The sequence below is a fragment of the Suhomyces tanzawaensis genome, assembly GCF_001661415.1.
Source record: "Suhomyces tanzawaensis NRRL Y-17324 unplaced genomic scaffold CANTAscaffold_1, whole genome shotgun sequence".
Lineage (NCBI taxonomy): Eukaryota > Fungi > Ascomycota > Pichiomycetes > Serinales > Debaryomycetaceae > Suhomyces > Suhomyces tanzawaensis.
The window spans coordinates 2,228,395-2,250,746 of NW_017963636.1; the positions used below are offsets into that span (position 1 = coordinate 2,228,395).

General features: G+C 47.2%; 10 protein-coding genes across 10 annotated transcripts; 7 read left to right on the forward strand and 3 right to left on the reverse strand.

Annotated features, from left to right (window-relative positions):
• Positions 1-4,163: 4,163 nt before the first annotated feature.
• Positions 4,164-4,855, forward strand: CANTADRAFT_139989 (uncharacterized protein). Its single transcript, XM_020206287.1, has one exon. It carries the CDS (start codon positions 4,317-4,319, stop codon positions 4,773-4,775), a length of 459 nt encoding a protein of 152 aa, XP_020067426.1. The 5' UTR covers positions 4,164-4,316; the 3' UTR covers positions 4,776-4,855.
• On the forward strand, positions 4,824-6,011 carry CANTADRAFT_140019 (uncharacterized protein). The gene has a single exon (XM_020206288.1). It carries the CDS (start codon positions 4,935-4,937, stop codon positions 5,544-5,546), a length of 612 nt encoding a protein of 203 aa, XP_020067427.1. The 5' UTR covers positions 4,824-4,934; the 3' UTR covers positions 5,547-6,011.
• Positions 5,572-6,168, forward strand: RHO1 (Rho family GTPase; the record flags this gene model as incomplete). The annotated part of the gene is made up of 1 exon (XM_020209262.1): positions 5,572-6,168. The coding sequence occupies one exon, from the start codon at positions 5,572-5,574 to the stop codon at positions 6,166-6,168; it is 597 nt and encodes a 198-aa protein (XP_020067428.1).
• A 251-nt stretch (positions 6,169-6,419) lies between these two features.
• On the forward strand, positions 6,420-7,099 carry CANTADRAFT_24875 (uncharacterized protein). The gene has a single exon (XM_020207248.1). It carries the CDS (start codon positions 6,567-6,569, stop codon positions 7,035-7,037), a length of 471 nt encoding a protein of 156 aa, XP_020067429.1. The 5' UTR covers positions 6,420-6,566; the 3' UTR covers positions 7,038-7,099.
• Positions 7,100-7,497: 398 nt separating this feature from the next.
• On the forward strand, positions 7,498-9,366 carry CANTADRAFT_4319 (uncharacterized protein; the record flags this gene model as incomplete). The annotated part of the gene is made up of 1 exon (XM_020208937.1): positions 7,498-9,366. One exon carries the CDS (start codon positions 7,498-7,500, stop codon positions 9,364-9,366), a length of 1,869 nt encoding a protein of 622 aa, XP_020067430.1.
• Positions 9,367-9,965: 599 nt separating this feature from the next.
• CANTADRAFT_4320 (uncharacterized protein) lies at positions 9,966-10,895 on the forward strand (the record flags this gene model as incomplete). The annotated part of the gene is made up of 1 exon (XM_020208939.1): positions 9,966-10,895. The coding sequence occupies one exon, from the start codon at positions 9,966-9,968 to the stop codon at positions 10,893-10,895; it is 930 nt and encodes a 309-aa protein (XP_020067431.1).
• A 148-nt stretch (positions 10,896-11,043) lies between these two features.
• SLP2 (Slp2p) lies at positions 11,044-12,042 on the reverse strand (the record flags this gene model as incomplete). The annotated part of the gene is made up of 1 exon (XM_020209162.1): positions 11,044-12,042. The coding sequence occupies one exon, from the start codon at positions 12,040-12,042 to the stop codon at positions 11,044-11,046; it is 999 nt and encodes a 332-aa protein (XP_020067432.1).
• A 182-nt stretch (positions 12,043-12,224) lies between these two features.
• CANTADRAFT_24876 (exosome non-catalytic core subunit) lies at positions 12,225-13,594 on the forward strand. Its single transcript, XM_020207249.1, has one exon. It carries the CDS (start codon positions 12,259-12,261, stop codon positions 13,156-13,158), a length of 900 nt encoding a protein of 299 aa, XP_020067433.1. The 5' UTR covers positions 12,225-12,258; the 3' UTR covers positions 13,159-13,594.
• Positions 13,595-13,634: 40 nt separating this feature from the next.
• MIT1 (mannosylinositol phosphorylceramide synthase catalytic subunit) lies at positions 13,635-15,177 on the reverse strand (the record flags this gene model as incomplete). Its single annotated transcript, XM_020210812.1, has 2 exons — positions 13,635-14,184; positions 14,254-15,177. The coding sequence occupies 2 exons, from the start codon at positions 15,175-15,177 to the stop codon at positions 13,906-13,908; spliced, it is 1,203 nt and encodes a 400-aa protein (XP_020067434.1). The 3' UTR covers positions 13,635-13,905.
• A 1,874-nt stretch (positions 15,178-17,051) lies between these two features.
• On the reverse strand, positions 17,052-19,902 carry CANTADRAFT_60556 (uncharacterized protein; the record flags this gene model as incomplete). The annotated part of the gene is made up of 2 exons (XM_020210813.1): positions 17,052-18,523; positions 18,671-19,902. The coding sequence occupies 2 exons, from the start codon at positions 19,900-19,902 to the stop codon at positions 17,353-17,355; spliced, it is 2,403 nt and encodes an 800-aa protein (XP_020067435.1). The 3' UTR covers positions 17,052-17,352.
• Between the last annotated feature and the right edge of the window lie 2,450 nt (positions 19,903-22,352).

A 22,352-nucleotide genomic window follows, 5' to 3' on the forward strand; every position in this document is an offset into this window, starting at 1 on the left:
CTGGTGCAATTGCACCCACTTGGGCTGAAGCATTGTTTGAAAAGAAAAGCTCTCCAACGAAGAGCGACGCTTCCAAGTTGCCCAAGAACAAGTGTTACACTGTAAAGAAACGTTTCAAGAAAAATGGAACTATTGATGCTGGTATGGAAACGCCAAATAAGGCTATTGGAGTTGATGATGGTATGATTGAGCCAATTGTGGCTGCTGAAGTGTCGGAGGAAACTATTGTTGATGTTGGTATGGAGAAGCTGTTTGTGGCAGATGATGATTTGAAGGAAAAAAATGTTGTTGAGGTTGAACCAAATGAGTCCACTGAAGTTGATAATGGTATGGTTGAGCCAGTTATGGCTGTTGACGTCTCAGAAACTATTGTTGATGTTGGAATGGAAATGCCATTTGTGGCAGCTGCAATTTTGCACGAAAAAAATGTTGATGAAGTAAAGCCAAATGGGGCCACCGAAGTTGTTAATGATATTATTGAGCCAATTATGTCCACAGAAGTTTCGGGGGAAACTAATGTTGATGTTGGTATGGTGATGCCTAATGCTGATGTTCGTATGATTAATTCTAATGAGTGTTTATTTATTAGATCACCTAAATTTTCCAAAAGCAAGGCCAGAAAGAACAAAAAGAAGTTCGGGAAGACCAAAAAGGTCAAGTCCTCCTGTTTTATTCAATCCAGGGAGAGTGAAAAGGGACACCAAACAAATGTTGAAGAAGTTGCACAGATTTTGCATTTAGAGACCGTTGAGGTCGGGACCCATGCAGAGGCCATCAAGGTCGACCCTCCTTGTGTTAATGTTGAAGCTACCCAAACCCTTAAGCAAATACTAGGAATTGGGACAGTCAACAGTCCTTGCATTAGTGAAGTTGAGGTTGCTAAAGTCAACATGCCCTGCGAAGTCATTGGGATGGCTACCAATTATAGCATTGATGTTGAGGCTACTCAAACCATTATGCAATTACTAGGCGTTGATAGGACTAATATTTCTGATCCATATGCAGATGCATCAGAAGAAAGCACCACTGACCTAGTGGCTAGTGAGGCAGACCATCTTAGCATTGAGGCTTTTGAAAATACAGAAATGCTTTTGCAAATACCAGCCAGTGGAAGCTGCACTAAGAGTGCCGAGGTTCATAAGGATACCCATGCTCCTGACAGTAGGGAGGATACCAGCCAAAGAAATATCTGCCCATTTACTCCATCGAAGCTGGAAGCTGATGAAGCAACTGAAGATGGTGGAGAAGATGGGAAAATTGAAGCTGTTCACTTGGAAGATTGTGCACACACAAACGATTTTTCCAACACTGCTCCACACAATTTCAAGCAATTAGAAGAGGAGCATCAGTCTTTTAATGAATTAATTGGAAAGGAAGTTGAAGTTGAGGGAGTGTTTGAAAATTCTGGCGAACACCTTGTTGAGTTTCCTACGAACTTAACTTCCAACGGAAAGGTGAACCACCCTATCCTTGATTTTCTTCGGGATATGATCATTACTATTCTTATTGTTATTTTTGTATGGAGCATTAAGAATAGTGTCATGCTCAAGGCCTGCTTGTTCTATTATCTCGTCCTTCTGGACTCTGGAATGACTTTTAATCCTGTCATGTCTTGGAAATTTGGATCTTTGTGCGAGAATGATTACACTTCTAATATTGATGCTTTGGAGGGTACTCCCAAGAGAGAGATGTTGGACGAGAGTATAGATGTCCCTGACGAGGTCGACATCCAGTTTTTGCATACATCTTCCAACTTGGTCGAGAACCCCGAGGTTGATTATGATGTTGGAGTAACACCACTTGATCTGAAAGAAATTTCTACCAAATCAGACTTATATTTTGAGATTCAAAATATTGATTCTGCTACCAAAGTTTATGCTGATGCTTTTACAGCTCGTTTGGTCTTGTATGATGATGAGCAGATAAGTCCACATCAGTTCAAGGACCCTGGTTTTAGTGTGAGACACTTTTCGAGCGTATACTCAGTCCACTTAATGAATGGGTCAGCATCGGCAACCAAACTTTCCTTTAAGACTTTCAAGACTAGGGAAACTTCAGCAAGCTTTGAGAGAAACTGCAACCGGACTCATGAAGAATATTTCTTATTGGGGCTCTACCCTATTTATGCACTTGAGCTTGATATTCACCAAAATATACCAAATCCAGAACCTAGATTAGATTGGATCAAATACTTCGATGCACACTCAGATGCAAGAGTTGGGGGACTCGATTCTAGACATGCAATGAATAATAGTATTCAATTTGGTATTATGGTGGTAATACTTCTCCAGTTGCTAGTTCTTATGGTGGATTGTGTGATTCCAAAAATTTCACTTTCCAGGTTTCAAAACCTTGGCTTGTGGACAGCATTCGGCATTGTCTCATGGATCTTATCCAGACAATGATTTGACTAATGGGTATTTAAGATGTTTATGAAAGTCAACAAAAAAGACTTCTCACGTTGGTTGGTTATATTTTTGGTTATATTTTTTTGGTTATATTTGTTGGTTATATTTGCTGCTAACACAGCCAGGTCGAAGTGAAAAGACCGTGGAATGAAAAGAACTTACACAATTCCCAACAACATCATTACGCTACTGTGGGAACATTCAGCTTGCGGGGGGACGATGCTTTGGTTAGAACTATTGACGCTTGCTAAAAAAATCATCAATTACAATATTTTTAATTTTCCGTTACAGGACACCTTTATATTTATATAGTATTAATTAAAATTTCGAGACTCACGTAGGAAAGTACCGATATCTCTATAAGTTTATTGCTATTCTTTATAGAAATAGTAATAATAGTAGATTAGTGTATCAAATGATGCAATTCATTTCGATAGAATTGTGCTTTGAGGTTTGTAAGAACTTCTCACCATGATCGGCAGTGTAGAGAGGCCGAAGACACCGAAAGGGGTCTGGTGACAAGTCACTGCTTACCCAATTAACTCCGATGCTTAATAATCAAGGCCGATTTAGTCAGTGTGGTAAGTTATGCATCACTAGAGGTCAAACTACTGGGTCAGAGAAACCTAGAACACACCCACTAGGGCAGTCTTACATATGTGTTTATAGCATAGTAGGTGTGAGACCCCCTGCAAAATACAAGGATCTCAGCCTAACCAAACGACTCTCACGTAAGCTAAATATCCTAGACCTCTGGACTCATTACTCAATCTGATTCCTCTTGGCGGATAAATATGTGATTTATACCAGAGACTAAGTGAATATACTTCAGTAAAATTAAGTAGATATCACCGTAAATTCTTATCAAGTAAGACAAATGAAATAATAGCTCAGTTTAACTGCTCTGTAGTGACAAAATTGATGCATGATAATACATGACCTTTCAGGATTATGATGCCATGCATACGATACATTTCGGATCAATAGTGTTGGGAGACCTGGTAGAACCATCTGCTTGTTGTCAAAAAATACGAAAAAGTTCTACTCTAGATGTTGGCAGAAAGCGATACTTAAAAATCGTTGTGATCAGAACGCTGTAATTGTATGTATATCTTGGTGTCAGCACCATCAGTTGCTCTCCACATTATTCAAAATCGTTTGACTAGTCTCTAGTGTATCAAAGCCCTGCTTCAGTGTAATCCTAGGAAGAAATTTGTCTAAGAAGAAAGACTTCATAGGAACTTGGCCCAAAGCTGATAGTATATAAATCATTCACAAGAGGTGGGTTATATTTTGGAAAGTAGTAAAGAGACTCGTCCAAAATCAGGAACTCTAAGTTATCTGAGGATTCACCCCCCTTCTATCGATGTACCCGATTCTACGCTCGTATTCGCCCACTCGTGGAGTATGACATCCTGAGTGTCTGTCGAGTGGATTTCGCAGCAGGGTCACGTGCTCTGATGCAGGTGTCACTTCGGGCCAGGAATCACAACCACCATGGTACGAACTGGCCAGGGCACCAAAGTCGGCACAGCCATGGCCCCACCGGGATGGTCTGGGCATGGTGGCACGAGTCTTCCCAGAGTATCCTTCCTGGCCCATTATGACCCACTCTACTCCCACTCTACTCCCACCCTACTCTCTCCCTCCGTCTCACCTTGTGTCTGATTCCGTCTCCGTTTTGTGGTCTCGCTCTGGACGCCAGCCGTTACTTGCGTCCCTGCAGACACCGCTCAGGCACGCCGGCTGCATGGTTAGAGGTGAAACGACACCGACAACCCAACGATCAGATGCCGAGCTCGGGGACTCTAGATGGTCTGCTTGAAGGGTGCCGCTGTCGCGTGACACCACCAGCCATCCACACGAGGGTTGGAAGCCGCTGCCTATTAATAGCCCGCGAAAGTGGCTATGGACTGTCACGTGCGCCTCGTCCTAAGGGGCCACGCCAGGGCCAGAACCACCAGGCGGGAGAGCTGCCACGGCTGGCGGAGGCTGTCACTGGCACCACGATGGGCCTGCTACGTACCGACACCAACCACTGCTACGCACCAGCACCAGCCACTGCTACGTACCAGCATCTGGCACTGTAATTGTACTGGCACACCTATAAAACTATGCCTCGTGAGTCGCAGTCTCCCACTCGCTGGCGCAAATGTGAAACTCTGGCAGATCGGCCGTGGTGCCTCGCAGGCCACGCCACCAAACCACCACCACCACCACTACCACCATCCTCCAGCACCACCAGCACCAGCGCCAACACTCCCACTACCACCATTCTCTCATCCCCCTCGTACCGTCTCCCCATCCCCTGCCTACCCCTTGCTGGCTCGCCAGGGATGGACACGCCCGCGGCGTCGCACCGCTTAGTATCACGGTCGTCCCAGCACTGCGGCTACCTACCACGCTAAAAAAATCCGCTAGTTTTCTTTCTCTTCTTTTCATCAACAACTGTTGTTAGGAGTATAGTACGTATCGCCTGTGCCCACACGGACACCCTTACGACCAGGACGGCCCACACGCCGATTGATGGCCCTGCCAGTGCTGGCAGGGCGCCGTTGGAATCACTCGGATCGACAATCGAAGCCATTCGAAGCTGTTCATCATAACACGGCGGCAATCCAGCCAGAGTATGGCACTACGGCAATCTCGCTGTGGGTGCGAGGAATCACCCTCCCAGACATCCACGAAGTGGTGGGACGACGCCAGCACCGGATCGTTGCTGGTGGATCGACGACGTCAGAGGACTACCGGCACCAGTGCCGCCAGCACGCGATCCCGTCTGGCGACAAGGCCCTGGACGGTATTGGCGACGTGTGGACGTCGTCCCTACAGTCTACGCCTAGTGCCGTCTGCCTACACCCCCAAACCAGCCCCAAATCACCCGGTGGGTCCCCTGAAATGAGAGCCAGGCCCAAATTTTTTGTTTGTTTTTCTGCCGAGATTCACAAACATGATAGCCGAATCCTTAGTGGAAGAGGGTTGGGCCACGGATCGACACTGGTGGCACGAAACGCTCTTGGGGTGCTGACACCGACCCGTCGTCCACCACAATACCCGCTTGAAACACCAGCGCGCCGTGCGCAAACTCACTTTGGTCGTCCAGTTTTTCTCCATCACCGAACCCATACTAACATCTAGGTTATTTGATCTTGACTTGCATAAAATGGTTCCTCCTCCTGCTGAAATCCGTAGAAAATTAGTCATTGTTGGTGACGGTGCTTGTGGTAAGACATGTTTGTTGATTGTGTTCTCCAAGGGTACCTTCCCTGAAGTCTACGTCCCTACTGTTTTCGAAAACTACGTCGCTGACGTCGAAGTCGATGGCAGAAAGGTTGAATTGGCATTATGGGATACTGCTGGCCAAGAAGATTACGATAGATTGAGACCTTTGTCCTACCCAGACTCCAACGTCATTTTGATCTGTTTCTCGGTGGATTCTCCTGACTCGTTGGATAACGTCTTGGAAAAGTGGATCTCCGAAGTTTTACATTTCTGTCAAGGTGTTCCAAACATCTTGGTCGGTTGTAAGTCCGACTTGAGAAACGACCCAGCCACCATCGAACAATTAAGACAACAACAACAACAACCAGTTTCTACATCTGAAGGTCAAGCTGTGGCCCAAAAGATCGGTGCATTTGACTACATGGAATGTTCTGCTAGAACCGGCCAAGGTGTTAGAGAAGTTTTCGAAGCTGCCACCAGAGCTTCCTTGAAGACTAAGGAGAAGAAGGAAAAGAAGAGGAAATGTGTTGTTTTGTAATCGATCAATCATTCACTTCTGATTAACCCTTAATCATCAGGTTATCCGCCCCAATCCTGAGGCGGGACTGGCTCCAACTGTTCTTTTCTATTCTATATGTTATTCACTTTTTATACTATTATTTCTTGGTTAACCATTAATGCTATTCGTTTAATATCTGTGCCGTAGTCCCACCGGTGCCTGCCACCTCCAACGGGCGCCAGCAAACTTGTCCGGGTAACGCAATTATTAGTAAGTGCTTATGTAAGCTCCGCTATCCAATCGCGAGGTGAGAATTTTTGTATTATCCACCGCTCAGCTAGGTAAGAAACATCGATAGAGAAAGGACGTCTCTCCTGCTAGAACAGCCTTCCCCTTTCTTCACAACCCCCATAGCATCGTCACATCATTCCTGCATAATGTTGTCCAGCATCAGAATAAGTTTGAGACCAACCAGGCTCGTAGCATTGCGCTTCCAATCCAGCGTGGCTGTCAAGAAGACCTCCACTGGTTTGTCCAAGGACGAATTGAAGAATAGCGAAGTCAGCAAGCAAGCACCAAACAGAGCCGAGCCATGGTCCGCATCGCAAGAATCCAGATTGGACGTCATCACCAAACACCCCCACAGATTTGTGCAAAGAGACTTGGAGTTACAGCCAAGACCTTACGCTGCAATTGATTTAATTGCACAGGAACCAGTGAGATACTTGTCACACGACGAGGGAAACATTGCCGTGTGTGACGGTAACAGAGGAAGCACTTTACAGGGACACCCCAAGGTGTTCATCAACTTGGACCAGGCCAAGCCCAACCCATGCGGTTACTGTGGTTTGAGATACGCCAAGGAGGAGTTCAGGGAGGTCATCGAAGCACAGGAGGCCCACAAGTAGACTGGAGACCAGACGAAGTACACAATTAATACATGCAAATGAGCACACTTTTCAGGGCCACCCGGGACGTGGACCACCGTAGAGTGTATCGAGAATGACGACGTAGGGCAGGCACCGTGCCCTCGACCGGTTGGTTGTCTCTTTTCAGTGTAGGATGATTTGCGGCTGGATATCCTCGGCTTTGGCCGATGCTTATCTGTCACGTGAATGCCTTTTCCCCGGAGTCCGGCCATGGTGTGGATTGGGTAATATTATCCTGACGCCAGTCGACTCTCGACAACGGTATCGGCAAGCAGACCCTATTACAAGCCACGCTTCAGTTTATCCAGCAGGCATACAAACCAGCACGACTTGTACACAAATTTTTATTATAATATTTACAGCTTTCTTATCATTTACAGTTATTTCACAACTAGTACAATCTACTATCAAATCTCCCATTGGTAGCCATTGAAATCCGATGAGTGGGGCAACCTTCACCGCCAGCCAGGTTCTCAGGGGCATCGGGACCGGGTTCTGGTACTCCCGTGTCCATCTCTTCAAGTCGTACTGTGTGATTCCCGTGGGGATTCTCATTCTATTCACCATTTTGTACGGGCTCAACCAGCTCCTCGTGAACGTCATCAAAATCAAGTTCCCCAGCTCGGTCCTTGGGATGTTGATCAACTTGATTTTCCTCTGTGTGGTCAATGCTCTTGCCGCAGGCACCTCTGGCAAGGTGAGCCACTGGGCAGCGTGGGTTCTCGACCACTACATGCGGATCATCAAGCCGTCGATGAACTTCTCGTTGAAATGGATCAACGTGTTCTTCATTCCGTCTTTCATCATCTTGCCGCTCTCCAAGCACATCACCTTCATCGAATGTCTCAAGATCGCCGCCGTGTTTGCCATAGGATGGATCATATTGATGTTGATCGATGTGTATTTCATTTTGGGGTTGAAGTACGCCTTGATGAGTCTCAGCTTATTCACCCCGGAAGAGGCCCACAAGAACGACGACACAGAGTTGCTGGACTTGCGGAAGAAGTCCTCTCAAGAGGACACCAACGACGGTGGATTCACCAGCATGCGTGACGATATCACCACCATCGATACAAATTTGCAGAGACACTCCAAAACCCGTTCTCTTTCGATCAACGAAAACCCATTCAACACTCAGGAAGAAATCCCCCGGCCAAGCGTGGAAAGACCGGCTCCCACGTACCAGAACAGCCCCAGGTGCCAGCACACAGACTTCAGCACCCCCAACTCTCGCCAGAGCACGCCGTCAGATCTGGCCACATCCATATCTGTACCCTTGCCCGAGACTTCCACACCTCCGAGTGCAACACCACCCCCATCGTCGATTTCCGAGTACGAGAATTCTCCCGTGGAGCAGAAGATAACCATTTTTATCACAAGTTATATTGATTGGATCGTGTACTTGTTTCTCTTCGTGGTGTCTATTCCTTTCTACTACATCAAGTCCATCCACACATTTTTGCCCTACCATTTGGGGCTCACCATCGTGTCTTACTACATTGCTTTGTTGATCCCTCAAAGATGGCCAGCATCCAAGAAGTTTGCTCATCCTATTTTGGTTCTGACGGCCGAAATTCTCTTTGTTTGCTTTATAGGCTCCCTCATTTTCCATTCTGGAAGCCCCAAGGGATTTCTTGACGACTTGAGATTCTATAAGACCGGAAAGAATTATTTGAACTTGTTCAACAACAAAGTATTGATTGACAACGGAAGCCAACACCTGATCCCAGTGGAAGACTACACTTCCACCCCCAAATGGCCGGGATGTGGTGATGTGTTGTCGTCCTTGATGGACATCTCAATTGTTTCTTTGTCGTTGCCCATGTTCACCCACCGTAAGGATTTCGTTAAGAACTTTTGGGTGTTGATGCCTCCAATTTTGGTGTCAATTGCCTTGACATTCTTCATTTATCCTATAGTCTGTTACAATATTGGAATAGCTCCAGAGCGTTCCATTGGCTTCATAGGAAGATCGGTGACCCTTGCCTTGGGTACTCCTTTGATCAATAATTTGGAAGGTTCGGTATCTCTAATGGCAGTTTGCACCATTTTGAGTGGAATCTGTGGAGTGTTGATCGGAGATCATTTCTTCGCCTTATTGAGGGTTTCCAAGAATGATTATGTCACCAGGGGAGTTTCTTTGGGGATTAATTGCGGAGCTATTGCTACTGCTCACTTGTTAAACACTGATCCCAGAGCAGCGAGTATGAGTTCGTTAAGCTTTTCTCTGTTTGGTACGGTTATGATTATTCTAGCGTCCATTGGAGCGATTAGAGATGAGATCAGATCGTTAGTGGGTCTAGCCTGAAAAGCGATTTTGCTCCTCTCTGAATTTTGCAGAATAATATCAGCGATACACCGCCTGTTGCCATTGGTCTCTAGGTCCCAGCTAGTCGATGTACAGGATATGATCGTCTAGCGTTATTTATTGAACTTACATAATATTTATAATAGAATTTTTAGAGCATCCCATAATGGAAATGTAGTTTTCTCTGTGGAGACTCAAATCTCACAAGTACTTGTGTGATCTTCTCAAATTTCTGATTTGAAGCCAAACCAATTTTTCAAGAATAATAAGATCTATGATAGTTTGCCACATATCCTACATGCTAGTCTGGGTTTCGGTTGAGCTGAAAAATACTTCTTTATAAAGGCCCCAATAATTTTGCAATTGTTCGTAGAACAAAATAATTTGAAATTAATTGAAAATTTATTTTGCAGAAAGAGTCCCTTCTACAAACACCCACACTCAAACTAGCCATAGTTATCCCTCTCATGTTGTCCCAATTTCCTTTTCAATATTCTCCTACTGTAGGACATTGGCTCCCACAAACACGTCCAGACGCGGAGCGCACGTGATGGCCCTGATCAACTTAACTCCATCACCATAACCATCACTACTATCCAATGCATATCGACAAGAATTCTCGTGTGGTAGTATTGCCTTCGCCAGGCAGCTACCAGGTGATAGAAGTGCCATCTTCCAGAGACTTGTCTCAAAAGAAATCCATGTTGATACAGAATGGCCAGTTGATGGAAATCAATGAAATAAAAGGCACACCCAAGTCATCGATGCCAAAGCTAAACAATGGTGGGGCAGTCAAATCGCTCTTGTTCGAGGGAGCCAATGCAGATATTCCTGGATTTGTGCTTCAATCGCCTCTGATGTTGGTGGGGACCCCGTTCAACATCGTGTACCTCATGATCTCCATAATGTACCACAACCAAGACGTGTTCACCAAGAGATTCATAACCTTGGAGGATGTGATCGACCAGTTGGGACAGATCCACTCGGGCGAGTGGGTCACGGCCATTTCCAACGAACAATACGTTGCCAGCCTAGCCAAAGTGTGCGAGATGATAGACGAGAATGGCGAACAGTTCTATAAGTTCTCATTGGAAAAGGCAGTCCAATTCATTAAATCCAAGGTAGAGGCGTTGAAGGCTCACTTTGATGCCAAAAAGGAGGAATTATCGTTGTACAACACGTTCAAGCAACAAGTACTCGATCCTACGAACGACTCTCCAATCCCCTCTGAAGTGATAGACCAATTGACCTTGAAAAGTTCCATTAATTTCGTGTGTGATTCTTACTTGACTGGCGAGTTCAAGGCCAGAATCTCGGAAGGTCACAATTTTGACGAGGTGGAAAATTGGATAGCCAAGGTGGAGAACAATAAGAAGAGCTTAGAGGTGGTGGAAGAAAGCTTGAAGGAGGTGGTGAAGACCACCACCAAGGCTAACAGAGTGCAGAAGAAGGCCAAGGTGACCAAGAAAGTGGTTAAAAAGGTGGCTGTAGGAAAAGGAGCCTTGGATGGGTTTTTTAAAAAGAATTAGATCCTGTTCAATAAAGGTATCAGGAATTATTTATTTAGTTCTGGTAGTAGCATCTGCTGAGATACATCAAGATAGACGTTCGCATTAAATACTATTCAAATATATACATTTCGTGGTTTTACGAGGCTTCATGGAACCGCAACAAACCCTAGTTGGGTTTGTCGTTGTTGAGGTTCTTGTAGATGGATAAACCAGACGCCATCACACTGCCGATGTCTCCCAAGTTGGATGGGATGATCATACTGTTGGTTTCCTTGGCCAACTTGCCGAATTGCTTGATGTACTCTTGAGCCACTTGCAAACTGACGGCGCTTTCGCCACCTGGAGTCTCCTTGATGGCTTGGGCAACTCTTCTGATACCCTCGGCTGTTGCTTCGGACTTCAACAAAATCGACTCGGCTTCACCCTGGGCCCTATTTATCTGTTCCAACTTGTTGGCTTCCGAGGCCAAGATGATCGATTGCTTTTCACCCTCACTGACATTGATCTTGGATTGTCTCTGACCCTCAGACTCCAAGATCTCTGCTCTCTTGGACCTCTCGGCAGACACTTGTCTATGCATGGCTTCCAACACATTCTTTGGTGGATGGATGTCTCTGATTTCGTATCTCAAGCATTCCACACCCCAGTTGTCTCTTGCGGCCTCGTTTATCACCTTGTTGATATTTTGGTTCAACAATTGTCTTTCCTTAAGACACAAGTCCAAGGTCAAAGACCCGATTTCCGATCTCATTGTGGTCTGGGCCAACTGGCTAATGGCAAACCGGAAGTTTTCCACCCCGTAACTGGCCTTGTAGGCATCCACGATCTTGATGTAGAGGATACCATCGAGCTCCAAGCTCACATTATCGGAGGTAATTGCGTTTTGTGAAGGGATTTCAATTGCAGCTTCTTTGAGCAGTTGCACGTAGGTGATCTTGTCGATGAATGGCATCAAGATGGCCAACCCAGGCTCCAAAATCCGGTGGAACTTACCCATTCTCTCGACAATCCATGCCGTTTGCTGAGGCACGAATCTGACGATGGTGTTGGCAGGCAATTGTTCTTTTTGGAAGAAGTTCAATGATGGCTGACTGGACTTGTTGAAGGCTCTAACGGCGATCGAATTAACGGCTGGGGCGGCAGAACGCACGACAGACGAGCGCATCAAGGGCGCCACACGGGAGGCGGTAAGGCCTAAGGCTCTGCGGTGCAACATGGCGATGGAGAGGGTAGGAGGAGAGGTTGCCGCTGAAGTGTTGGTGGCGACGAGGGCCCGGTCACATGATACAATTCACGTGACCGAAAACCCGTGAGTCGCACTTGCTACATCAGCGATGAGACGGATTTTCCAGCCTTTGCCAAATACCTTCCACTACCAGCCATGATCAGCGCCAACGAACGTCTTTTCCTCATAGAATCCCTCAAGAACGGCATCCGCCAAGACTCCCGCAAGCTTGACCAGCTCCGCGAGACCCACATCTACATTTCCCCCGAGGAGTACGGCTACGTGGAGGTGTCGTGGGGCCACACTAAGGTCAGTGTACGTGTCAGCGCCGCCATCGACAAGCCGTTTGAAGACAGACCGTTCGAGGGCATCTTCAGTATCAACTGCGACATCAGTTCCATGGCCAGCCAGAAGTTTGACAACTACAAAGTGGGCAACGACGAGGTGTTGATCGGCCGCATCATCGAGAAGGCTATCAGACGGTCCAACGCGGTGGATTTGGAGAACTTGTGCATCGTGGCCGGGTCCAAGGTGTGGAAGATCCAGGTGGACGCCAACTTTCTCAATTACGACGGCGGGTTGATCGACGTGGGCAGTTTTGCCGTGATGTTGGCCTTACAGCACTTCAAGAAACCCGACATCAGCATCGAGGACGACGTGGTGATCGTGCACGACGTCGACCAGCGCCAGCCAGTGCCGTTGAGCATCTTGCACGTGCCTGTGTGCTTGACGTACTCGTTCTTTACGCCATACACCCGCGAGCAGATCCTCAAGGGCGACACCGAGGAGATCTGGGCCATGGATGCCACCATGAAAGAGGAGGAGGTCCGTGACGGCATGTTGGTGATAACCATGAACAAGAACAGGGAGTTGATCCAATTGAGCAAGAACGGTGGTGTGCCCATCGACGCCAGCCTATTGGTCGAATTGGGAATGAAGGGCATGCAGGAGGTGGACCGCTTGACAGATATGATGCGCGATGTGTTGAAAAAAGACGAGAAAGAGCGTTACGAAAGAGGCAACCTCAAGTTGTTGGAGGTTGGGGCTGCGAGATAAGCCAAAAGGAGCGAGAAAAGCTATGGATAGAGCCTGAATAGATACGGATAGCGAGGACTGGCAGGCTGAATCCACCATGTGCTGGCCGACAACCATCACATGTTGCTGGTGGGAATGCCTCGCTGATGCTCCAGCAACTTTTCATTGGACCTGGCTAATTGCCCTGTTCAATCTCCAGCAACCTCCCAGTTGTGGTGACCATAACTCCACTCTTGCTTCTTACCCCATCTGACATGCAGGTGGATTTTTGTCGTTGCACGGCGGAATCCCACGGTGCCTCGAGGCCCGTTACGAACACGGGTGGACCTGAAATGACCTCCTATTATCAGAGGAGGACCCCACACATTACTACCATACTCTGGAAACAACCTTAACTCAAACACTGGAAATATTCTAACTATCCTCCAGATGAGTTTACTTGGTGGGCTCCAAAATAGTTCGTAATTAAAACACTGGTGGGCTTTGGTAACTCTAGGCCCGGCAGCTAATAATCAATGCATCATATGATAAGATTAAATAAGTTCGTAATTCGTACATATCGACCATACTGGAGGCTTAACGGGAAGTTCGTAAATTAACGTATACAAGATGATATTAACTAGTGGTGGGAGTGAGTCTGTGAGCCGCAACCAAGCCCGACATGAGTGGTCTAAACGGGGTCTGGGCTTGGAAACCGGGCAGGAAACGAATGACTGTACAAGAGGGCCGTAGTTTTGATGGGGACAACGGAACCCACCCCATATGCGATTAGACGATGTTGTCGTTGTTTTTCAATGCTGGAGCACCGGCTATGAATGTGTCATCTTCATCATAGAATTCGTCGTCTCCAGATCCGCTCTCTACGGTGTAGGTTTGCTGAGGAATCTGTTCGTAGACGTTGGAGTTGTTTGGGTTGGAGGAATGATGGTCTTCGTGTTCTTCGTTCAACTTCTCGAGCACGTTGAAGTCCACCGGCAAGTTGGAGTCCTTTCTGGCTCTTCTCTTAATGTTCTTGTTGAGCTTGTACTTGATGAGGGTGAAGAGGCTCTCCTGAGGCGCCTTCTTGGAGGCAGGGCTGGTGTCGAGCTTGAAAACCTTGCCAATCAACAACATGACCCCGTTGGTGACCTTCTTGGTCATTTTCTTGAAGTGTTTGGACGACACGTACGAGTAGAACAAGTACTCTAAGTAGAAAATGAACCCAGCAATCAAGAAACCGCCAATGACAGCAAGAACAATGTGGTTGGCGAGGCCCTTGATGAACTTGGCATCGTCCAAGTGCCAGGACGACCCGGGAGCAATGGCAAAGAACGAGTACAAATGGGTCTTGTAGTCTTCAGGCATGAGAATACGGACCTTGCCGGCCTCGGGAACTCCCCAGCGCTTGTACTGTTTCCAGATGACCGACAAGAAAAGGGGACCCGTGGAGTACATGATGGTGATGTACGGCACCAACCAGTTCTTCTTATAGCTGGAGAGCGACTCGATGACCTTGAGGAAGAACGGGTGTCTGGGGACCGAGCCCATGACGTCGTTGGAGATTCCGGTGGGAATGGTCTTACGGACGAATGCTGGAACTGTCAACAACGGGTCCAAGCGCCTCTCGCACCCGTCGTCCAAGTCGATGTAAACACCTCCGTAGTGGACAAGAGCAAAGTAGCGGATGGCGTCTGCCCGCTGGATGGGGTAGGGGTACGAGTCCCAGGTTTTAAGGAACCACGGGTACTCTCTTTCGATGAACGAGCGGGCCTTGTCGTCGGTCCACAAGATGTAGGTGTAGTCGGGGTGGAGGTCGATGCACGCCTGTTGGCCAGGCTTCCATTCCTCGGGGATCTTGGTGCTCTTGTAGGTCTGATGAATGATTTTGGGGATGATGGTGGGCCTGTCGAGGGTGCCGTCGCCGGGATTCAACTCCAAGTTGAGGAGGGCGTCGCTGAAGGAGTCGTCGTGGAGAAGGGTGATGAGGTCGAACGTGCAGTAGACCAAGTAGAGGATGACCGCCAAGTGGCCCCAGAGAATATACTTGAGTTCTTTCTTCATGGGGAAGTAATGGGGGTAGGTGCTAGTGGAGAATGTCCAGGTGGTGGCTGGTCTGGAGCTGGTGCTGCTATTCGAGCGATCTGTCTAGTGGTGCTGGTGGTATCAGTCTGGATGTTACTAGTACTGGTGCTAGTGCTGTTGCTGGTGCTTCCTCTGCTGTTGCTAGTGTAGTGCTGCTAGTCTCCTAGTGCTGCTAGTTGCGTTGCTGGTGGTAGTCTAACGGCGCAGTCTGCTGGATAGCGATGGTTAGCGATAGTACCGATAACTGGAGGTCTAGTGCTGCGGTAGTCTAGTCTGGTACTGGTGCCTGTTCTCTGGCGCTAAGGAAGAGACCAAAAACAAAACAGTGAAAATCCAGGGCGTAGTGCGGCTAGCTAGACGATCTGGGGGGAGGTGGTGCGGGAGCGAGATTTGTGGGGAGTACTGGGAGTACTGCGAGGATTGGAGAGACAGTGAGGAGTGGTGGTGGAGAGAGAGGATGTGGTGGAGGGCGTGGTGGGGTAGGGTGTGCGAAGGAACGGCAGATGGCAGATGTCTGGGTATATATTTAGGTGGGTTGTGGGAGGCTTTGGCTGGTGATTTATCGCTGGCGCAGCGGGAGCGTAAACTATTGCGATGGAGAAACTGGCGCAGCGAAAAAGAAATTGGGTCGTGGGCGCGACAATGGATAGGGGTAAAGGGGTGCCGAGGAGGGAGAGGGAGGGAGGGCGAGAGGGAGAGGGAGAGGTGGTGAAGACTGTGGTCCTGGTGCTGGTGGTGGTACTGGCGGTGCTATTGCTGGCGGTGCTGGTGGCGCAGCTTGCAGTGGCCGTTGGGTGGTGTCCGTGAGTGCTCCCCCGGTGCTAGCGACGATTGTTGTGCCGACAGCGATGGCGCGCCCCGCAGGTGACCGCGCGCCAGCGACGCTTGCGCAGTGGGCGTCACCCGGCCAGCGTCAACAAGCCGTCACGTGCACGTGCTTACGTAAGAGCTGACTCAGCAGCCCCTCCGTGGCCCAGCCTCCCCCGCCCACGATAACGGCCCCCCATGCAAGTGCTCCTGTCACCGATTAAGCTTTCGTTTTTCTTGGTACCCTTATCTTACTCGTTACGGTTGTCACGGTTTTCACGGCATAGCCCGTTCAGGGCCCCGAGGGCTGACTGGCGGCCCTGCCCCTTGCTGCACAGCTGTTTCAGACCCTAGTGGGTAACAGTTAAAGGCTCCCTTATTCGTATGGCACTTCTCTTTTCATTGCTAGCTCGCTACCCCACATTGAACCGCATTAGCAACTGGATTAGAAACTATCAGGGGGGTAGCCCCATTTAGCCACACAGTTAGCCATCCATCCCTTTAGAGCTAGTTTAGGACGTTCAAAGCCCGTTCTTGCCTCAGATATCCGTGTGGCTTTGCGTAGAACTGGGAACCATAACTCTATTCCCGTGGATTACGTAATTACTGACTAATATTCCTGTGGCATCAACTCCACACCTGGGCAAAATCAGGCAAATACTTCCTCTGGGATATCCAGAAATCGGATATTTCACAGAGATGTATTGAAGCTGCTTGCTATGAAAATTTGAACTTTTGGCTCGCAATTATTCGCAATTCTCATAAATCACTTTTCATAAGGGTGACTCGATAACGCAAACCCTCTCCACAATTCCATTCTCTATAACCATAAATCCGTGCAGTCAACTCTTCAGCATCACTGCATACTCACTCTATGGACGGCAATCGTAATCTATTTTCGGAGTATATTCAAGCGCATGGAATTGCTGCCAAAAAGAAACGAAAAGAACTTTATACTTTAACAACACAAAAATAGCCATTTTCCTATGTGATCTGCTATATTTAACTACGAGCCGTTTTAGAAATCTATACAGTAAATTCGTAAACGTGGATGGACTTGGAAACATGACTCAATGAATCCAGAAGAAATGACCTTGAAATTCGAGATAGGCTGATTAGAAAGTTGATTCTATTTTAGTGCAATTCGAGGCTGCGAATACTGCCTCAGAAATAGATATTGGAAAAGGACAGTGAGATAGATATTTTCTAAACCTCAAGGATTCAAGTTAAGTGAACTTTATTCTGAAGTAACAAGAGGGAGGAACTTGGGTATTGATGTCGACTCGAGTGATATTTACATACATGTCATGCTAGCGAATGTGTTCTTGTGCATTAATATACATTGGATTACAACTTGGCTATGGCAACCGTCGACGGTGGCTCCACCTCTGTTTCTCTGTCAAAGTTTTTGTCGATGATGTCAATGACATAGTTAATATTGACCACATTACTTATCAATCCCAGGGCATTTAAGTCAACAAGCTGTTGCAAAAATTCCAGCACGATGCTTAAGTCCCGGATGTTCATCACCTTGACAAAAGCCTTCGTTTTGGCCTTATTTTTGAAGATCTGAATTACCTGTAAATTATTCAAGTAGTAAAGATCACTCAACAAATATTGCTTGTTGACAGACTCTGTGGATACCGGTGTCTTCAGAGCCCTGTTCTCACTGATGATGTACTTAAGAAGAGTCTTGGTGGTAGGGAACCGTAACTCATCGTAGTCGAAATTCTTATCTTCCTTGTGCTTCTTCGATTCTTCAAGGAATTTGCTCTTTTTGACTTCAATGATTGCAAAGGTACTACGAATGAGGTTGACGTAGGACTGCAAGAATGGCTTGACCAAATTACCAAACAATTCGAGGTACTTTCTGTCTTGCACAGAGTAGTAACCTTCTCCTTCGGCAACAAATCTGATGTAGCCCTTTCTTTCCAAGTTGTCCAAAATAAAGCTCAATTCGTCTCTTTTGTTGTAGTTGTAATCAAACAAGAACTCGTTTTTCATGAAACCTGTCAAGATATAGTTGAGCTTGTTAATCACGAGGAAAGTGGGCTTGATCTTGCCTCCGTCCAACAATAATAAGATGAAAGCCACCTTGCACATGTGGATGACCGAGTGGATGGTCAAATTCTTGAAGTAAATCAATTCAATGGACCGTCCAATACGGACCACGTTGGTCTTGATATTGACAGAAATCAATCTAAAGAAATAAAGAATCTGTTCCTTCACCACCTGGGTCAATTCATCATCAGTGTAGTCCTTGAAGCCTTGAAGAAGTTGCTTGTTGGTAACGTGGTGCTCATTCTCGTCGTAGAGAGTGTCGACCACCAAACGCAACACGGGAATCAACTTTTCAATTGGGATTTCCTTGGTATTGTAGTAATAGTAGTACATGTGGAGCGAGGCACCCACAATGGCAGCCTCGGGAATGAATGCAACGTGGTTCACCAGATGAAGTGTTTGGAAACCGAGCTTCTTAAGGTTAATCGATTCAATCAAGGTATCGCTGTCAAGAGGTCTTGGTTTGCCAACTCTCGAGACGGCCGAGGTGGGCGATAGCGAGGCAACGGAGGCAGGGGACAATCCTGCTGCTTCCAAGGTTCTTGGGGTAGTTGCCAATTTGTCAGCGAGCTGGCTGGCATAATCGATGCTAGGGTTGGTAGACAAGTCCTCGTTGACGAAGGACGAGATGTTGAATCCTTCGCCCAATTTGATGAAGATCTTCCCACTCAAGTTCTTGTCAGAGTTGTCATTGAAGCCGTTTTTCTTGAACTTGATGGCGTTTCTATCTTCCACTGGCCCGTACAAGTTCTTGAGGCCGTTGTTAATGATGTTGAGGAAACTTTCCTGCTTCTTATCCTGGCCAATTAACTCCTTCAAGTAGCCGTCGGTCTCGTAGATACGCTCATAGGTGATAGAGAGCGGCTGGAACAACAAGTCGAAGTCGGGGTTCAGCTCCTCGAGACGCTGCTTGAGGAAGATCTTGACAAAGGTCTTCAAAATCCCGTACTTTGGCAAAAGAAGTTTGCCATCACGGGAACGGGTGCCTTCAATGAACACCTCGGTGTGGATCTTGTTGATGAGCATGAACTCAATGATGTTGCTCAAATTCCGCTCAGTGTAGGCGTCGCTCATGGATCTGGGAATGAAAATGGCTCCAAGACTCTTCAACCACTTACCAAACACCGCCACGTTCAAGTTTTCACCCGCAATCACCGTAGGAACCGGGAACTGGAACCGTACCGCCAACAAGTGGATGATGATGTAGTCAACGTGACTCTGGTGGTTGGGCAAGAAGATGATGGACATAGGATCCTTCAAGTAGCGCTGGTACATGGCGCTGAACTCGCGATTGCTGCACCAGATTCCCTGGGGAAACATCTTGGTGAACACCTTCATGACAGTCACGTAGGCAATACGGATGACGTCCAGGGACAGGAATGCAGGCAAGTTCTTGTTGTTCTCCTTCTTGTAGTGGTTGACAATAAACGCCTTGACCTCGTTGAAGCGGGGGTAGAACTGGTCGGCAGTGATCAACTTGAGGCTAAGCTCCTGGTTGATCAACCCATAGACCAACTCGTCCAACTTGGGGTCGGAGTTTTCCAACTGGTCGTCCATGTAGTCCATCATTTTCTGCTGGAACTTGGGGTGGAACTTGTTGATGCTGTAACGGTACTCGTTGTTCTTGTAGATGTTGTCGTAGTCCACGGAGGTGAAGTAGCGGAAGAAGTTGGTGATGATGGAGAAGTTGGAGCGGAGGTCCTCGTGGTTGCCATCGATGTCGACGTACGACTTCTTGTCCATGGGGAGAGGGAGCGCAAGCTCGATGTTGGGGCTTGTGAATGCACCCTCGAGGATATTGACGTCGAAGTCGGAGTTGGAGATGTCTGCAGGCATGGCCGGAGGAAGTGGTGTGCTCTTGAGGTGGTTTCTTGGGAGGGCTCGGATGAAGTCTCTTTAAAAGAGCTCAATTAGTCTTGAATTAGAAGGCACTGTTCGTATGAAAACGCTCTTGGCTAGAATGGAGCTCCTGTAGATGTGACTCTGAAATTAGAAGAGCTGTGTTGTGCCAACGGTGATAATTGTGGATGTGTCTCTTGGAGGTAAACCCTTTGAGTAGTCCCGATTATTGCCAGCCAGTGAGGAACGACGAGGTTGCGGGTCGGACCAATTGGAGATAATTGCCAATTATGGATATTAGACTGGTGAGTTCTGCCACAATTTGTGAGACTTCCGAGTGGACGATTTACACTGCGGAGACTTCTTAATTAGCGGAGAGGGCCAGGAATTGTGCCAAAGTTTGTGAGACTTCTTAATTTGCGGAGACTGCCACGAATTCTGCTTAATTTGTGGGACTGCCAGATTCTGCTTAATTTGCGAAACTTTTATTCACTGCGGACTTGTGCGGATACTCACGTCGTGGCGATGGAGGCAAGAGTGGTGGAAATGCGCCAAAAGCAACAGACGGACGGAAGCGCAACGACGTGGTGACTGTGAATGAACGCCCCTGGCATCCGATGCTGCACCCCAGTCTTTATACTCCTGGCTGAAGGTGGGACTTTTTGTGCGCATTCTTTTGTTGGGTCGGTGGCCGTGAATGTGATGGCCGCAGGGCGGGACTGCGCAGGGCTAGCGAGATCTGGGGAGGGCGTGGGGGTGTGACACCAGCAACGGGAGCAAGCTAGCGGGAGAGGGGTTGGGGGAGGCTAGAGGGGAGAGGGAGTGGAGCGGTGGAGGTACAGGGATACTTAGGGGGAAACGACTGGCGGTGCCAGTAGCTGGGAGTGGTTTGGGTCGAAGGAGATCTTCCCCGATTCCATTGATGGAATCTGCACGGCGGGTGCGCCAGCAGCATTATCTCCGCATTGGGCATGGAGCCGATTACGTAAGCTGCCCTGGTGGAGACGTCAACTTTCTTGTTGAGCCCCGAGCACATGCGGTAGGGATAGATAACGCCCTTGGCAGGTTGCTCGGCCGGCCCAGCATCGGCGCAGATTGCCTAAATGGCAACGGTTGTTATCGCAGCATGGAGCGATAGGTACCTCGGCCAGTCGGGTATTTCCATCTTGATTAGAAGCTATAGAATTAATTTTCACAAGTAGTTGCTGTACTTGCCAAGCAGAATATTTTTAGAGCCATCGAAAACCGATCCGGAGCAGGTTCCAGATTGATTCAGGCACAACGAATATTGACACATGACTCCCATCAGATATCGAATAAACGATCAGTATCTTCCTATCGAATGAGGTCAATGACGATTGAACATAGCACTTCTCCATAAACATTAAATACATCGATCAGTAGAGGTATTAACTCAAGTAGTAAGTATGTTAGCATATCGCTTATGCTCGTATGTCTCGAGTCCCTGGTCATGGTTTGCCAACTCTCCAAACGATGGATAACACCTCATAATCTCAATTGAATGTATTTGCTCCTTCTACGCTCGTGTGACCTACCAGTCCTGCTTAAAATGCCCAGTTTGAATGCTGTCACTACTCGTGTGATAACTGGCAAGTAGAGCATTTATAGATTATAGTTCACATCAAAAACCATGGTTATTGTCGTAACACCGGTATGAATGGCAATTTGAAAGCATATTTACAGTAGGTGTGGGGCGGGGCATTTCACGGGAAATGGCTTCTCTGCAAATCAATAAAGTATCCTTTATTTGAGGTGAACATCATCTTATTGGGATCTACACTTTGTTCGTAGAGTAGGTTCTCTGTTCTATTTAATTTGCAGGACTTTTACAGACTAAATTCAACATAAATATTTGAATGTTACTTTGTTTGATAAGCGAGAGATATCCTGATCAATGTAGGAGATGATACGCTACGTAGTGTCCCCTTCTGCATTGCACTAGCGATGGTTGTGGGGTATACTGTTCTTTAAAATTAAGCAAAAATACATGCAACATAGACTAAGACCATAAAAATAAAGTTACCTCTAGCTGGATAAATGGATTCTCCATGTTGTCAAACAGCGAAGATAGGAGGCTATAGATTCTTGAATACTTGATCGTCTATCGCAACCATTACCGATCGTTTCTGGAGACATTAATTAATCAAGTGATTTAATCAATGTCCGCCGCACATTCCGACTGCAATACGGATTTCTAATTCTTATTGTGCTCCTGACAGCCACAAGACCTATAAATATGTGTAGGACCAAACAACTCAAGCTTGATGAGCCTGTGACACGTTTACTTGAAATACTTGGACCGAGACAAATGACCTGATGAGGTGCAAGTGACAACTTGGGGTTGAAGTGAAAACTCTGGAAAGGTTCTTGGGTGTTGCTTCTGTACTGACTACTCAGAATTATTCTTAACCATGAATCTATCTTTG